General features: G+C 36.9%; 1 protein-coding gene across 1 annotated transcript in view; it reads right to left on the bottom strand.

Moving 5' to 3' along the window:
• Positions 1–670: 670 nt before the first annotated feature.
• LOC122562685 (MLX interacting protein) overlaps positions 671–19,341 on the bottom strand; it is a 136,236-nt gene continuing 117,565 nt past the window's right edge. Inside the window, exons 16-17 of the mRNA XM_043715758.1 lie at positions 19,172–19,301; positions 671–11,220 (exon numbers count right to left, since the gene is read on the bottom strand). Of these exons, the coding sequence (XP_043571693.1) occupies positions 11,099–11,220; positions 19,172–19,301 (252 nt within the window). The 3' untranslated portion in view covers positions 671–11,098. The remainder of the gene's footprint in view (positions 11,221–19,171; positions 19,302–19,341) is intronic.

The raw sequence follows: 19,341 nt of genomic DNA, 5'->3' as shown, positions 1-19,341 counted from the left end.
AGCCATTCTGTGGTATCCACTTAAATCAGAGCATGTCGTATATTGCTGTGCACCTTAATTTACCTTAAATATTAGCATAACCAAGGCATATTCCAAGCTGATTCGAACCTGACTCAGTGTGATGTATACATTACGTTAATGTGCCTTTGTATTATCATATAAAACAATGCACATTTGCAAACATGTTACAGGTGAAATTACTTTGCATCATACTAAAAGTGCAAAAAAGTCAAAAGAAATATTCTCATTTAAATAGGTTCAAAGTTCAGGATAGTTGCAAACATTTCTGTCAAGAACTTGGCCATTTAATGATCTTGGGTTGGATTTAAATCTTTTGGTCACCTTTCATGAATAGTGTACACAAAAGTCAGGGAAATTCGCACATTAAAATATACTATTAGCATGAGATTTCCAAACACAGAAGAATTTAACAGATAATGAAATCAGGACTCATGTAACCAATACAAAACCAAAATAAAATTTCACCAGCATATGATTAGATGTCTGACACTGATTATTATAACAATGAAGGAAATTAACTACAGTCAATTTGGGATGGCTAATTGAATGACCAGAAACTACCAGTTAAATCACTCATTTAACCTAAACTCTGTGCCTTTACATGGATACCTCACACAACAGCTGATAATCAGACACAAAGAAACTCAAGTGTTCTTTAAAGTATTTATTATAAAAAATACATTCAATGTTGCACAAGATACAGTTGAGAACAGCAGTTTGAAGGATTCAAAGACTTCTCGTAGCCATCGTGTCAAGATTCTTTAAAAGTTGTAAGGGCGATAATTAATACTTAATATCATTTTAACTGACTGAACCAAAACCATACATTCTAAGGCTTTGCTCACTTAGTAAGGCAAAAGATCATGGGATATTGAAAATGTATCACACTAAACAGCGTACACTAATGGAGAAATACATAAAGACTTACACCTGCACATAAAATAACAAGTATTCTGCACATGGATTTATACCACATTGTTTATCCCCCATAGTCTATCAGCTTTATTTCTTGCTTTGCCTTTTCAATATCCAGGACTAACATCCACTCTGATCTGGCTACACCAATCAGTCTAAATTTCTTTCCTACCCCACAGTTTTCAGTTGTACGACCACAAATGCCTCATATTTCCTGGAAAATAGAACATTCATTTAATTCATCTGGCAAGTACTCATTTTATTGCTCTGGAAAAAAAATGGGGAAATGCCACAAAAGTAATCAGTGCACAATAACAAGTAGAAAAACAAGAGATTCCTAATATTTTAATACAAACCATTAGAAGAAACAATTTAAATATAAATTTGTGAAAATCATTCCAGTGTTTACATGAAGACATGAATATGGATAGGTACATTTTGGGAGGAAGAATAAAGAGATAATGAACTGCTTGAATAATAAGAGTATAAATAGGGTAACAGAACAAAATGGACCTGGGGTTTGCAGATCACTAGAAGTGGAGATAAGGTAAAAAGATACATCATAAGTTTATTTCTAGGAAGAAGAGGTGAAAAGCAGCAAAACATGCCCAATTTTTATCATCCATTTGATAGACTTCACTTAAATTACTGCGCACAGTTCTAGTCTCCATATTCTAAAACAGGTACAGCCACCAGAGAAGGTGCAAAAAAAAACAAGCATTACAACAAAATGAAGAGAATTTACCTAGCAGGAAAGGCTGAACAGCCTGCAACTCTTTCTTCTTTTAGAGAGAAGGCAAAGGGTTGACTTTATAAAGGGTCTTTGAAATTATGGAAGGTTTTAACAGAGTAAAATCTGGAGAATATGCTTTCATGTGTAAAAGTGACCAAAACTAGAACTCAAAACGCAAGATGCTAATTCATTCTAAAGTAGGAAACCAAACACCAATCTTTTACTTCATTTTAAACTTATTTATAGAACATTACATTACATTTAAATCCTCTCTAATCAACACCAGTATCTCAGAAGTCTCAATGTGCTCAAGGTACTTAATTAATGCCCTTCAACTGTGTAACCTTAAACTCAATCATAAAATGAATATACCATTACCAGATTCTCTTCAATTTAGTCATAGCTGTTTTCTTGAAAGCAAAACATAGAAAATAAACAATATTCCCGAAAAACAAATTCCATACACATTCCATAATAAAAGATGCCCCTCTTCTAGGACTGACAACAGTCTCTTTTCAATCAGCATTTCTTTGTGAAGAATCCAATAACTGTTCACCAGTGTTATCTGGAGATTCTTTCCAGCATCTCACTTTCACCAATAAGATCAATCACACTTTTTGCTGAGTATACATTTTTGATCATCTATATAATAGTCAATGGATAAGCAATTCTCAATATCCCTTGTACTGTATTTCCCTTAAACTGTTTGATAAGTAGAACTCCATATCTCTTGCTTCTACAAGAGTCAGTGCTTCCCAGTGAAGCTACTCTTTATTTTCTTACTTTCCCACACCAAGAAATAATATTTTCTATTTTCACCTATCAGTTATAAACTCAGCTGCATATACAAAAATCACCTGGAAGATAGCGTGAGATTTCATGTCCTTTGGGCACCCCAATAATGGAAACTGGAGTACGCATTTCTCCATATTTAATTTTTAACTCTTCTAATTGCCCTTAAAACATCCTCAATTATAGTGTATTTCATTATATTACTTAGTTCCAACACATCAAAACTGGCTGCACAGCCAACTGAACTGTGCAAACAAGCTAACAATTTTCTTCTTTAGATACAAAGCCACCTTTCTGTGATGACCCAGCAGAATTTATCAAGATGCAAATAAGCTTAAGGCTGTTGTCTCAAGGTTAATTCCAACTTATTCTGCTTAATGTCTAAACCTATAAAGTTTCCCAAAGCCTGATTTCCAATGTTAAAATTGACTTTAAACATAGCTATAATAATTGCTCAAATACCACAGAACCACTCAGAAACTTATTGCCATTTATTGACATTAAACATGTCTGAAAGTTTATCTGTGGCACATTGCTGGATCTGCTTTAGTAAGACAAATTTAAATTCAATCCATAAATGCATTTGTGTGATTTCCACAGCTTCCATTTTATACCTCCCACCTCTTCAGTTGATTTCAAAAACAATTCCCTATGAAATATTTGTCCTTTCAGAAGTGCATCTGTATGTCAATCAACATACTTTTCCATAAACACATGACAAAAATAGCTAATAAAATATTCAAGGTCACTTTTCCTGATGTGGTGCAGAGCCCTTGAACATCTTGATCACTGCCTCTTTAAAATCCTGAGCCACCAGACTTGTTTTAATCTTAAATGTCCAATTTGGAAGGACATTTTCCATACATATTCATCTATGGATGAGGCTTGTGATCCCGTCTGGCATTTCTCCTGACAACACTCTGTCCAAGCTTCTAGTTTTAGTAGTATTCCCACATGTTCTGTAGCTCTAGTTCTATTCTAGTCAAGCTACAATCTCTATTTACCCTTCTATGGCTTTCTGAACATACACTAGAGGCACTCTCCCTCTATAATGCCATTACACAATAGTTTCCTTATGTAAGTCATTCTGGTTCCACTTTGAGAATTTGTACCCGGTTTCTTGCTTTCCATTGTTTCACCACATTTTGCCAATCCATTGATCTTACCTCTTATCCATCTTCTAGCATATTTAGCCAGTATATGAACTTGCCGATAGCTTTCTCTTGCTACAATCGCTGCAACTTTCCATTCAGGTATGTACATTCCTCAAGTATCCAGTCTGAATAGTTGCACATGACGGTCCAGTTTTGTGTATCTGCATCATTCTGTCTAATGTAATCTGGACCCTGATCTACTGAACTGTTCCTCATAACTGTAAAATAGGCATGTGTAATTACTACCTAACCATTGCTTTCTATTAATTGCTCAGATTTATGGCTGTTTGTAATCAGCCTTGTTAACCAGGATGAAATGCACCTTAATAATTTGACTACCACATTGAAGAATCACTTTCAGAAACCACACCCTTCCACTTTCACTGCATCTTTCCACTCTCTATGACCCTCTTAAGTATACAAAATCTCCAGGATTAAAGTTTATCTTGGACAGCCTTGTAAGATGCTTTACAGCTCACAAACCTTCTCAAAGACTTTCACTTTGCTGCGTATCCTTCCTCCTGCATGTAAAGTATTCAAGCGCACAGGAAAGATGAACTGATTGTCATCTCTTCTTTCTAGCAATATAGAAGTTATTTTGGGACTCCTCTCACAGATCAATTGATGAGGACAACAGCTGTCAGCATGTGACACAAATATTCCACATGGACTGTCAACATCAAAGCAGTTCTTAACTTGCCATTTAGTTCATCAGCTAAAGTACATTGGTGTATCTCCCTGACCATTATCTGATTTCTTTCAGAGTTCACTGTTGAAAGATCAGAAGTTTGATATTTGTGTATGTCTCTTACCATTACTAAATTGTCCCCTTCGACAGTCAGAAACTTAGACAATGTTTCCAATAAAGTCCCAATTCATTTTACCAGGATTATATCTCCCTTTTGTATTGACCACGCATTACTGTGAATAGAGCAGATCAACCTGCGACACCTTCAAAACATAAAATATTAATGTTTTTGTCCAACATCTTTAAATCCATGGCTTCTATTTCATTAATATGTGTGAGAACCAAAGACTCGCAATGGAAAATTGCTGTGCCTTCAGATATTCTTTAGAAGTTACATTTTTCATTAACTTCTTCAACAAGCTTGCAACACTCACTTTCAATCACATTCACATCCTTAAGCAGGAGTTTGACTCTAACAAGGATGAATAAATGGTGTGTGTAACTTTAAATCAACTTGATTTTTCTTGCAACTTTTTAATAACCTGACGCTATTAACGTTGATCTAAAATTCTGATTAGAAATATCAGGCTGTGTTTCAGAGATGCAATAAAGCCCAGATTGGATAAGTCCCAGATTTACTGATTCGCCAAAAAAATTGTTTTATCGTGTTCCATATTTTGGTTTCACTTGAGATTTTTTCAGGCAAGGGTCTGGTGCTAGAAAAAGCACAGCAGGTCAGGCAGCATCCGAGGAGCAGGAAAATCAATGTTTCAGGTAAAAGCCCTTCATCATCATTCCTGATGAAGGGCTTTTTCCCAAAACATCGATCTTCCTGTCTCCAGCATCTGCTATGTCCACTTTCACCTATTTTTTTCAGGCAAGCCTTGCTCAGCAGTAAGGTAACTTACTGTAGAATACATCCCTACTCATACAATGGCTAACTTCAGCAATGTTTTCTGAAATAATTATCCTTTTCAGTGACTTCAATGTTTTGTCATCTCCGAAACTGAAACAAATAGAACTTTCATAATCTTTGCCTTTACTTCAATCCTAAGCATGTTTAATCAATATGTTCCATCCAACAGCGTAACACTATCTAACACAGCACAATAGTTCTGCAACTAATACACTATTTACTGGGCTAAAACTTCCTCTGAAGAGCAATTCCTTCAGACTGATCACCATCATCTCAACTTCCAAAGTTGGTGTGTCATGTTTTACTTCGAAAACTCTGCTATTCTGTTTTTGGTATTCCATTCCACAATGATATTTTGAGTCACACCTTCAGTACCTGTTAACTGAATCCTGGGTATTCCTGGAGATTATGAATCTGATACTGCTACTCCAATTCCATTGTCTGACAGGTCAGTTTTAAAAAAAGAAAGAAAACATCTTTGTTTCTAGTCCTTTTACTTGTACCACTTCTGATGTACTGACACTTATGCCTCATATCTGACTGATCTCCAAACGTCACAATCATCCTTTGTGGACATTGCAGAAAGTCCCTTTTGCATCATCAGAGCTGCTAGAAATGACTGCATCCACAGATTTTTATTTAAAAAGCAACAGTTAAGACCAGGAACCTGTGTGAGAGATTTTAGCACAATCCAACAATTTAAATGCAAATATTAAATCAACAATCTCCAAATTGAATTTGCACATTCTGTTTTACTATCTGTTAAAGTCCACAATACATTCTGAAAGACAGACTTTTGAAGTCTGACCATATCTTGTAGTCATTCAGAGAACATCGGTGGGTAATCATGTTCTTACAATTCATATATGCTTTCAGCCCTTTTTTCACGAACGTAACTCCGATTACAATTTTCTAACCAAATCAAAATTTCCTTAGTTTCTGACAAACCATGTTACTCCATCCTGAAGACAGATGGTGAAGTAGGAAACCAAACTCCAATCTTTTATTTAATACCAACTTAATTTACTAAATGTAATATTACATATCCCTACCTCCTTCCCAACCAACTTATTTGAACCTAATTAACAAGCAGCAATCCATTCCCATTATTGTTCAGTCCTACATTCCATTGGTACTGAGAATACAGGGCAGGGTTGGATATCAGGAGTGTTGGAATAGAAATACTGACGTATCTTTGCTGTAACAACAGTCTATGTAACACCATAATTTAATTTTAGAAGTCTTGTACAGATGTAAAAACAGATGGCAGGCACTTAAACTCATAAGAACATCTAATTTAACACCAAAGTGGGATGTTTCAACTTCTGTATATATGATTTCTGACGGGTTCTTTTCCAGAGTAGGAGAATGGCTGGAATCTGCCATAAAGAGCAAGACATTTTGTTTTCCTTAAAGGTGCTTTCTTCATAAAGTATTACAGTAGCTTTGATAGAAATGTCACTTACTTATACTAATGAAACAAATACTCACATCACCAACAGTCACCTTCAATTTATGACAAGCTTGTTTGTTGAATATTATAGAATTCGATGAATTTTCTAAAGGCTGCAGTTTTGTGGCTTCTGCCTCCACTGATAAATCTATGAAAGTTTTTTGAAAAAGTCATCCTTAGAAGGGGCAGTACTTACATGAAAGCAGTGGTACGCAGGTTTTTTTCTGGACCAGAAGAAAGTGTGGAGTGGAGTCAGTGTTGGGACTAGTAATAACTTGGACTTGGGTGTACAAGACGAGGACATGAAACTCGGAAATGCAGACAACAAAGAGGGTAGTAGGACTTAAAGAGGATATTGACAGACTGATGAAATGGGCAGACACATGGCAGATTAAATTTAGTGCAATGAAGTATGTAATGGTGGGAAAAGTGCGCAGAGGCAATAACTAAACTGAACAATGGGTACCGGAGCAAAAGGGCCAGACTGGATGTAGGTACACATATCTTTGAAGGTGGCTGCGGAAGTTGAGACCATTTGGAACGACATGAAAAATCACTGTCTTTACAAATAGCGGTAAAGAACACAAAAGCAAAGAATAAAAAGAAAAAGCTGGAAATATTGCGTTAGTCAAGCAGTATCTGTGAAAAGAAAATCTGTAGAAATAGGTAGGTGCAGGTTTTAAGCAAGAGAGATGGGGGAGGGAGGTAAAATAGAAGGGAAGGCCTGTGATTGAATGGAAGGCAAGAGAGAATAAATGACAACAGGAATGATGGTGCAAAGTACATGAACCTTTGGTTCAACAATTTTGGATTATAGTCACTGCCTATTTTTTGGACAGCAGAATAAGGTAATGATTTTGTCATGCCCATTTATACTTCCTCCGGACTCACATTTTGTTTCTCTATCCGATTACCACCTCCATTTATCCTTCCATCTAGTTATTTAATCTCTCTTGCCTTTTCCCATCACAGGACCGTGCCTTTTGCTTTTTCCTCCACATCTTCTCGATCATTACTTGCTTAAAACTGGCAACACCTTTAATGACTTCTTCCCAAAATGGAAAACATTGACCCAGGTGGTTAAATTTTCTTCTTTCCCACAGGTTCTACACAATCTGTTGAATACTGCCAACATTTTTTGTTCTTAATCTCTGATTTACAGTATCTACAGTATTTTTTTTTCGAAGTGCGAAATGTTTACGAGGGTCTACAATGATATTATGTCCAATGCCATATATTAGGAAAGACATCAAAGTCTTGGACAGGATGCAGAGAAAATCTATCAGAATTAAACAGGGACTGAAAGTACAGGTGCACAATCCTTTATCCAAAATGCTTGGGACCAACTGGTTTTCGGAATTCAGAATTTTTTGAATTTCAGAAAAGGTGACAGTTTGATGGTGAATTTTTAAAAAATCTTACCAAACAGCAGACACACTGAGCAAAATGGCCCTGAAACTGAATTGAGGCCTGCCAGTGCCAGGCCAAGGCCCCCCCCCACTAACGTCGCATTTGAGTGACATGCATCGAGTGGGTGTGGAGTTGGGTTAACTGTTTGCTCTCCAAACAACCTTGTTCATGAGAAAAAAACTTCACAACGAAACTTTCAGATTTTGGAGCTTTTCAGATTTCGGATAAAGGGTTGTCTACCTGTATTTGGTTAAATGGAGAGAACAGATATTAGGGCTATGTGGTGGTGCTCTTCCAATTCTAGTCGTTTGCAAATCATGGATTTTTGTTACTGCATAATTGGAAGCCATAATTTTGGCTCCCTCTAGAATTTTCTCTCAATTCTACTATTTGTCTCCTTTTAATATATCTAAATATTTCCTTATGTAACCTACTGTTTGGTAATGCTCCATTACATTTGGCATCCTCAGTCATTTTACTACATTCCAAAGATGTATATATAAATGGCAGTAATTACTGACTGCTCTACAAGGTTAAGGGAAAGTTGACAGTCTTAAGGGAAAGTTGACAGTCATTTTCAAAACCATAAAGGGTTTTGATACAGTAAATAAAGAAAAAAGTTTACAATAGCAGCTCTATTGGTAACTAGGACACAAACATATAATGCAATTAGCAAAAGAACCAGCAGCACGTGAAGTTGATCTTTTTACAGAGCAAACTGTGATGTACTACTGAAAGGTTGGAAACAGATTTAAATAGCACATTTTAAAAGAAAGTGGAACAGGACTGGAAAGGGAAATATTGTAGGGATAAATGGAAAGAGTAGGGGAGTGGATCTAATTGCATAACTCTTTCAATATCCAGTACAGATGAAATAGACCAAATTGAATTTTTTTAAATAGCACAGGAAACCAAGTTTAAATAATGTTCAGTTCATCAGCTAGCACTGTACCACATTTCATGACCAAATTTAATATTCTCATTTCCTCTAAAAGGCACTTGATCGAGTTCCTCAGGTGCTGTTAACTCTTTGGCACTTTATCCAAGTATGGGCCTCAGACTTTGTTACTCGCAGAATGCCAGTGGTAACATCAGAACCAAACGATTCTGATCCTTACTCAACCTACTCACTATATAATGATGGCATTTAGGCATGTTCCTAACCCGTGATTTCTAATGCCTACTGTGGCTAATGTACTAATTAGTTAGTTATCTGTCACTTCTGCAACCTCGGAGATCTTCCTGATCTATGAACTCAATGCCACAATAAGCAACAATAGGTGCAGGAGTAGTTCATTCAGTCTTTTCAGTCTGCTTTCACCTTTCAATAAGAGCATGGCTGATCTGATTATGGCTTTAATTTTGCACTTGGTACATTTATTTATACAAACCATCTGGAGTGCACAGGGAAGCTTTTTTTTTTAAAAAGCAAGAAATTTGTTTGTGTACACTGCCCCACTGTATGTTTACATGGTCTTAATCAGATGACCACCAAAATGAAAGTCGAAAATAAGAATTGGCTTCTAGTTTATTTAATAAAATATAAATGAAGCTTTAATACATCATGGTTCTAAATAGAAAATGTGTAGATAAGATCAGAAACCCTAAAACAATTATGTACACCAATCAAGTTTCAGATTTTGCACAAAATTGCATACATAATCTAGTTTGAGCATGTAACCACCACTTTGTTTCCAATGTCTAATCCAATATAACCACATCACAATTAAGGTTTCTGCCACATCATTACAAAAACATAACTTATTCTTTAAAATGAAGATTTTATTTTCCTCAAGGAACATTCAAACTTTTCTAATGAATGGATTTGGCTTTTTTTTCCAATAACACAATGAAGGGGATTCTATGCACTGATGTGAGAAAAATGAGCACCTTTCTACTAGTAACACATTATCTGTTTAACATTATTTATACCTGTTCACTGGTGAACCAGAACATAGCTTAAATGCAAAAACACTTGCTTTTCCACCACTTAAGTATTTTCTTTGGTTCTTTTAACAAAGTCTGCAGTTTCCTCAGGAAGGAGTTGGAGGAGTAATCAAAGGGTTGTATTGAGGCATTAGAGTTGAAGAAAGATTATCGTAAATATTCAAAAACATATTTCCTTTAAGGTGACTCGCGTTAAATTCATTACATTTTGATTTAATAGCAATTTACAAAACATACAGACTGTATAACTTAGGCTTTCATAAGCCACCAACAACAATGTTTTATTGCTGTGCACAGAGCTTGCAGCTTATGTGTACCTGAGTTTAACTATTTTCTTGTTCAAAGAAATGCACTGATCAAGAATGTTGAATTACTCGGGATAAACCTTCTGATTTTTCTTTTGGAAGATGTGTCCTGGTAAACATGCTAGTTTCTTTAAAAAAAAACAAAATCAACTGAGAGGAAATGTACCTTTCAGGTTTGAAGATAAACTAAATAATTGTACTCCAAACTTGGGAAGCAAACAGAAATTTTGGAGCAAAGGAAATACCTTGAGTAAATAATAAATGCTCATGCTTCACAAAGAATAATGCAAAAAGGAGCGTGCATACATTAGCAACAATCTTAATACCATCAATCTGCTCTCTTCCCATCCCTGGGTTAACATTATGGGGTTGTGCACTGTATTGATGCTGCTAGTACAGCAGAAATGAACAAGTACTACTTGAGCCAAAAATGAACTGAAATGCATCAAACTAGAGACATGGCATCCAGACACTGATATTCATAGATACAGGTTGCCATAACTTTCAAACTAATCATTTGGTGTTAATTATTGGGTTTACCCTTAAAATCAGAAGGCTTACTGAAGGACAAACATTTAAGACCCAGCCATTCAGTTTAGGTTGCTCAAATATCCAGATCACAGCTTTCCATTTTCTTTAAAGTGCAAAAGTCACAGACAGAAAGAGGGAAAATAGCATATTACTTATGCTTTTATACCAGGACGGTTATCTCCAACCATGAGACTCTCATGTCATCGGAAATGCCACTGCAACACAAGTTGATGCTATGAATCTCCACTGATGTTACTGATCCGGTTTACTGCTTGCGTTGCTTGTTCAGGCATCAATGATGGATCTGATAAAATGGATGTAGTAGTACTAAGTTTACGGAGCGTGCTCAGTACCACTGAAACAAACAAAAAAAAAACTGGTATTAGGTTGATGATTCATCAAGATATAACGTTCAATCAGATACGAAAATATCGATTCAATTCAAGATTTCCAATGCAGGAAAAAAAAGATTATTGACTGTCAAAGGGCATGTTGACAGCGATAAAAAGTGGAGAAAGAGAAAAACCACACATTCTGACAACATCCCTCATTGTATAAATTGCTGTGCCACTTTGGAGGCATACAACCTACTGAAGCAGAAAGTAACAGTCATTCTCATAATCACACCAATCTGTTCATATTTTAACAAAAACACACTGATGTTAACAGAAATATCTCCCCTAGCAAAACTGGTGCAATCCTGCCGAAATCTAAATTCTGTGGTTTACTAATTGACGTGGGTAGTTATTAGCATTCTTGTACTGCTCATATTACACAATACGATAAAGAGTGAATCAGATAAGATGACCTCTCAAGTTATTTCTTTTGATTTCAAATCCAACCTATATTGAAAAAGAACCCTTTGGTCCAACCCGTCCATGCTGACCAGATATCCCAACCCAATCTAGTCCCACCAGCCAGCACCTGGCCCAAATCCCTCCCAACCCTTCCTATTCATATACCCATCCAAAGGCCTTTTAAATGTTGCAATTGTACCAGCCTCCACCACTTCCTCTGGCAGCTCATTCCATAAACGTACTACCCACTGCGTGAAAAAGTTGCCCCTTAGGTCTCTTTTATATCTTTCCCCTATCATCCTAAACCTATGATCATTCTTTCCCAGGCGATTTCCTACTAAGAGTTTACTGATTAAACCTCATTAAAGAAGAGTAAATAGCATGTTGCATGGTTGGTTTGATGACCTATCATTCTAGGAAATTGTCTTTGATGCATTCCATTAACTTACACTATATACTATTCCAACTTGATGTTTGCAATCTATATTAAGAATAAAACCCTACAACAATTGTGTGCATCACCTTTGTTACGTTTAGATTCTTATGTCTTGAATAATGATGTATTAGTGAGCCTATAAACTCACTAATTAATTTGGGATAATCCCAACAGATTAGCCCTGTCTCCAGAGCATTACCCTGGGTGACTGGGTTGCTAGGTAAAAACAATGACTGCAGATGCTGGAAACCAGATTCTGGATCAGTGGTGCTGGAAGAGCACAGCAATTCAGGCAGCATCCGAGGACAGACAAAATCGACGTTTCGGGCAAAAGCCCTTCATCAGGAATAAAAGCTTTTATTCCTGATGAAGGGCTTTTGCCCGAAACGTCGATTTTGCCTGTCCTCGGATGCTGCCTGAATTGCTGTGCTCTTCCAGCACCACTGATCCATGACTGGGTTGCTAGCCTAGTGATATTAGCACTATGTCACCATCTCTTGACAGAGACCTGACAGAGATAAACCAATTTAACAAGCATGTCGTTATGCATACTTATCAGGTTTTCATTTGTAGGAACTCCACTTATAGCCTCATCTGATTATGCTTCAGTGTAATGTGTCTCTCCGGCAAACTAGCACCTGTATTATCCTTGTTCGCTGCCTGGTTGCAGGCCTCTGAAGCCTGGTGTCCCTTCATATGCAGATCCTGTCAGTATCTGAGCTGGTGGCTATGAATGAGAAAAGTGAGCAATGGTGTTTCTGCTTCCTCATTATCTTCCTGCTCTTCCATTTCTTGCTATCACTGTGTGGCCAAGTAATACTTCATGGGAATCTGAAAGGGGAAAGGCACGAGGGTAGCATTGCCATGAGGGTGGAGGTATGGGAAGAAGTGTGTATGCTTATATCAACTGGGGTGTTTCAATAAGAAGAGATAGCGGGATAACAGGAAAGCAAGTTATGAGAAATATTAGGTGGAAGTTACTATTACCATCATTTTCAACTATTTCAACAGTGCTAGTGGCCAAAGGCTCGGTCATCAATATTCCAATCATGGCCCCCAAGATGTCTTTCACAAGATAAGAATATGCAGCTTGGCACCAGTTATGCACCACATTGTCCTGAAAGAGGAAAGGAGATCTAGCTGTGAAGGCTGTGCAATATATAAGAATGATGTGGTTACCAAGTTTGAAGAAAATACCAAGTTTGAAGAAAATACCAATTTAGAGTGAAGTGAAGCTATGGGCCTGTGCAGCAGTGTCAAATGTTGAGGATGCGGCGAAGCTACAAATCATGACTGACGGACATTGTTGATATCTGAGTATGTTGCACACGGAACAGAGTTTAAGATTAATAGATTAGTTGATGGGATTTTGCATTAAGGTATGTTCACTAACTTTGACCACTATTGTCTTAAAATTTCTTATGCTGAGGGTTAGCCTGCTGGCATTGTTTGCCACAGCTATCTATGCCTTTTCAAAATTTGCCTGGAAGGCCTCCTGGCTACTGAAATAATCTCTCTCCACTACCTGCACTGGTTCAGCATGAAATAATTTTTCAACTCTCATGTGCATGACTAAGGAGCACTCCCTGCATCAAAACAGAAGTAGGCCACCAGGCCTTAAAGGCTGTTTGAACATTCAAATACATCATAGTTTATTTGTGAGACAACTCTGTTAGTTTTCTTTTGTTCCACATCCTGAATATCCTTACCTAATAAAGATCTGCTAATCTCAAAGTCTTGAAAATTCTACATGATCCATCAACTTTAGCTGATGTGCAAAATGAATTTCAATTTTCTCTATCCTTTATATTAAAAATGTATTCCTTGATTTCATTTCTGAAGAGCATTGATCAAATGTGAAGTCTGTGTCCCCACGTATACAAGCCTTACAATACAATAGGTTTTCTGTAACCTTTTCATAAAATCCCCTTTCTTCTGGAGTTGTCTGCCTTGAGGCAAGTCTGACCCACAGCGACATTTAAAATTTGCAACATAGGTAGACAGGGTAGTTAAGAAGGCATTTAGCATGCTTGCCTTCATTGCTCAGACCATTGAGTATAGGGGTTAGGACATCATGTTGAGGTCATACAGGACATTGCTGATGTGTCTTCTGGAGTACTGTGTGCAGTTCTGGTCGATTTGTTATAGGAAGGATATTATCAAATCTGAGAGGGTTCAGAAAAGATTCACCAGGGATGGTGGGTTTAAGTTATTAAAAAAAGGCTGATACTCTGGGAACTTTTTTCACTGGAGTGTAGGAGGTTGATGAGTGACCTTACAAACCTTATAAGATCATGAGGGGTATTGATCAGGTGAATAGCAAAGATCTTTCCCCTAAGGTGAAGGAGTACAAAACCAGGGGGCAAATGTTTAAGGTGAGTAGAGAAAGATTCAAAAAGGACAAGACGGAAAACTTTTTTACACAGAGTGGTTCGTGTGTGCAATGAACTGACAGAGGAAGTTGTGGATGCAGGTATAGTTACAATGTTTAAAAACCATTTGGAGAAGTACATGAATAGGAATGGTTTGGAAGGATATGGGACAAATGTAGATAGGTGGGACTAATTTAGTTTGGGAACATGGTCTGCATGGAATAGTTGGACCGAAAGATCTGTTTCCATGCTGCAAAACTCTATAACTCTGTGACATGATCTCCATCACAAACAGAACAAAAAGAGAGATCCTGAACACACATCAGCCGGAAAGTATATTTAACTCCATGCTGTTCAAAACAATCTGATTCACGCCTGGCCTTAATCAACTGACCCGCCCCAAGGAGTTTGAGTTGCTGTGGTGACATACACCTTTATATTAATATTGGAGCCTGGGCTTAATGGAGAGTAACGATAGAGGCTCCAATTTTTCCCGTCACATTCCTGACCAGAAATCTCTCCTGTTCCTACTTCCTGCGGACAAAAGGATCCTTTTGATTTGGTCCAACAGTAATTGGCATTACACTAGCACTGAAACATACAAGCATATTACGCATTTGTGAGATCACTGGCTGCAGGCAGCATGTCAATCATTCTCAATCAGCCTGTGATAGCAGATTTCAGAATACTGTCTACCATCACATATTGTTCTGCTATTAGATTCTAAATACTCCAGTTGATGCTAAGAATTACAGTGGAAATCAATTTAAGATCATCAGTCAGGATCACAGTGTGATTCATTAGGGTGTGCAACAAGTTACATATATTCACACACAGGACACTGTTCTTTGGAGACAAAAGTTAATTTGTCCATTTACTTTGAGGAAAGGATTATGGAAACTGTCAATCCTGCTGTATTTCCATGGCAACATTCTAAACTATTATGGTCTACTTGCCTGATCTGAGTTTAATCAGCTAAGACGGACAATCATCAATTCCCACTGCATCTTCATGTCAACCAAGATCCAACTAAGCGGAACTCTGTTCTTGTGCTGAATAAATTAGGCTCCCTTTTAAAATTTTGTGTTCTAGTCCTGATGAGTGCAAAACAAAAAGCTTTGACTTAGCGTCCCTATTTAACCAATGTTTTAAGTTCTGTATTTCATTTTTTCTTTCTTGGATTTGAAGCAGATGACTCCATACTAATAGACTCCATACTAATCTCCATCTACCAGCTTCATAGAATCACTTAACTCATGTCCCTTTGTAACCTTTTACTCCCAAGTCCATGATTTATGCATTTTCTAACTTGGTTACTTCCATCCAAGTCATTGATATATAGTGAAAAGCTAAAGCTCAGCATGCATCCTATGTTACCTATCAGACAACATTCACTTATCTTGATATTCTTTCTCTTACTTACCAAACAATTGATCATGTCACAAAGTCACAAAAATTTCATTCATTTCGCTATGGATGCAACCTAGAAGTTAAACTCAAACATATGTCCTCTCTAATATCTATTCTGCTGACTCAAAATAAGCTGAACTTTTAATGAGATCTTTAGGAAAGATGTCCAAATGTTAAATTAGTCTAAATCACAAAATACAACTGAGGTTACAACAGAAGTTCAAAACCCGACACCAAATATTTATCTCCTTCAAGTCTGAAAATTTAAACTTCAACTCATTCAACCATTAGGCAGTATACTGGGCACATCAACTCTAAGATCCTGCAACTGATGGAGTTTTTCAATTATAGAGCCTACTTTGCATTCAAAAATATAGAAAATATAGTTCAATTCACCAACAAGTGTTTTGATCCTGACTCTTCCAACTCCAGATTTGACAGTTCTGTTGCTACTCAGATTATAGGGGCTTTAATGAGTGGATCAAGACCACAAATGGAAAGTCATTTTCGGTGAAAGTGCATTCGGCTTGCTCAGTTTGAGGGTGAACCGGCTTGGCTGAACCAACAGAACCTGACCAGACAATCCATTGGGATAAAAACCATGTGTGTTAAAAATAGCACTGGGGTGGAATCAAATACATCATGGAAAAGGTTTTCAAGAGTTTCTGATCTGCACAGCCGCAAACACAGCTCCTTGGTGAATTAGAAAAAGATCCAAAGCTAGTTTACGACATTTGTCTGACGTCTGTCAAGCTGCCTGATCTGGGAGAAAACAATTATTTTGTTGCCATAATGATATTACTAATGCAGTCAGGCTAGATTACAGAATATTTTTCTGTACTTGTGAATATGGACATGTCCCCTCATTCCATGGAAGTTGTAAATAAGTTAAGCACTGCTGTTAATCTTCCTCCAGAATTTATTCATCCCTGTATTTCAAATTGCATCTTCACTTGTGAACACAGTAAAAATCACTTAAGTTATTGGGCCAGCACAGTGGCTCAGTGAATAGCACTGCTGTCTCACAGCACCAGGGACCCAGGTTTGACACCAGCCTCAGACGACTATCTGTGTGGAGTTTGCTTGTTCTCCCCATGTCTGTGTGGGCTTCGTCTGCGTGCTCTGGTTTCCTTCCACAGTCCAAAGATGTGTAAGTTAGGTGGATTGGCCATGCTAAATTGCCCCATAGTGTCCAGGAATGTGCAGGCTAGGTGGAGTAGCCATGGGAATGGCAGGTTACAGGGGTAGGGTAAGGTGGTGAGTCTGGATGGGATTATCCTCACAGGCTTGGTGTGGACTTGAAAGGCCGAATAACCAACTTCCACACTGTAGGATCTCTATGCCTCTATTGCAATAAACCACCAGAAAAAGTATATTTGTCTATGAAATTGTATTGAAGCAGATGACTCAGTGTAAAATGCATGTTATACGACTGGAGATGCATTCAGACAGAAGGAGCAATTGATGACCAAAAGAAACCTGGAAATACTGTACTGTAGCTCATAACATATGCTGAAAATTCCATGAAGTTTGAGGCAACATAATTAATTTTGGCTGCAGCAGGAGTAAACCTAGGAGTAACTATGACAGAAATTCAAAGCCATCATCTCCTCAAAACAATTCAACAAGATTACTAGACATGACTGATGAGTCACAAAGTCATGCTTTGAGCCTCAGGAAAATTTTTATACTCATTGAACAGCTCATTTGCTCTGTGGCTGATGATATATTCCAGTGATTTCCCCAAGCTGGATGTTAAACTATCTAAAGTTACCTTGTTTCTCTCTTGTACCTGTGTCGTACTTCCAATTCTGTAATTCAAAAATCTCAAATCTAAGAAGTTTAAGAAAACATCTGCAAATTTCCACATTTTATTATTATCCTAGGGTATAAACCATGTGATCTGGGTATATATTTTATTCATTTTCTCAATGTTACTACTGTGAAAAACAACATTTATTATCCATTACAGCATGCGGGTTATACCCAACATTATATCCTTATTAAGCCCATATTGCCCTTCACCCCTCTTTTTTTCTCAACATACTTCTAAAATCCTCAACAGTTAGTTTTTATATCTTTTGCAAACATTGATGCTTGTTCCCTTTTAGCATAACATATTCCTTTATTTTGTTTTTTTTTAAAAAGTTTTCTCATCTGGTGGATTTTTACCTTTCATGCATTTGAGAAAGTGTCTCTTTCAATTTAATACAATATTTTACCTGTCCGTTGATCAACAATATTCAAACACACAAGGTGGAGATTGTGGCTTTTGCAAGGGTGTGCTATTGTCATAAGACATCAAAGAATGCAGTAAACAAAACATCAAATTCAAATTATGTGACCGACACAAAATTTACATCACTGTTAGATTATTAAATAGCCCGGTTTGCTACTGATTACTAAATTTAATACAGCCTTATCCCCTTGACAATTCTAAAACCGATTGCTGCAGGAAACTCCTGAATACATTTCAGAAATTCTAAACCTCTTCTTTTTGAGCTACTCTTTCAGTTTATATGGAAATAAGATAATGTCTCCCATCACTGTATCACCATGCTGTTTCAGCAACTTGCTTTGCTGATTTTCATATTAATATAAGCACATTACACCTGTCAGGCGATCAGTAGAGAGCTCACACAAAATTCTTGCACCATAATTAATTTTGGCTGCAGCAGGAGTAAACCTAGGAGTAACTATGACAGAAATTCAAAGCCATCATCTCCTCAAAACAATTCAACAAGATTACTAGACATGACTGATGAGTCACAAAGTCATGCTTTGAGCCTCAGGAAAATTTTTATACTCATTGAACAGCTCATTTGCTCTGTGGCTGATGACATATTCCTTTGTGGTCCCTCAGTTTTACCCTTGCTCTTTTCACTGACTGATATTCTGTTCTATTAATGTCGTGGGAAGTCTGCCTACAAATATTCCTACAATTCATCCTTACATTACCGCCCTATTCTTTCCAAAGATCTGTATTACCAGCTTTCATGTCCGTAAGTCTTATTTGAATAGTCAACCCCATCTTGACTACATGTATTTTTGGACTTAAAGAACTTCTACTTGTTAATGCTCTGTAAATTATGTCCAATCAATTTAATTATTTTATTTTTTAACATTCCAGATTAAATTTTTAACACACAATTTAGCGCTACTTTATACAACTTGTGCTTCCATGAATAAAATATTTATATGACTTTTATCTGCTTTTGTATTTAAAGAAGGAAAATTTGAAACCCTGAAATTAAGAGATGATTTACTTCAACCTTATTATAATTGACTTACTTGGTCGAAGAACTGGTAGGGAACAGTACTGATCCAACCATGAAAGTGTTGTCTTGCATAAATCATCTAAACTTGTAGTCACAACTGTATCATTGAAGGAATCAAATAAAGGCTTTATAATTATGCTGAACTGAGTAGAGTGTCAAGGATCACAAACTTTTTGTCATTAA

Source organism: Chiloscyllium plagiosum, chromosome 25 (assembly GCF_004010195.1).
Source record: "Chiloscyllium plagiosum isolate BGI_BamShark_2017 chromosome 25, ASM401019v2, whole genome shotgun sequence".
Classification (NCBI taxonomy): Eukaryota; Metazoa; Chordata; class Chondrichthyes; order Orectolobiformes; family Hemiscylliidae; genus Chiloscyllium; species Chiloscyllium plagiosum.
Note: the sequence above shows the minus strand (reverse complement) of the source record. Positions and strands in the feature narration are given on the sequence as shown.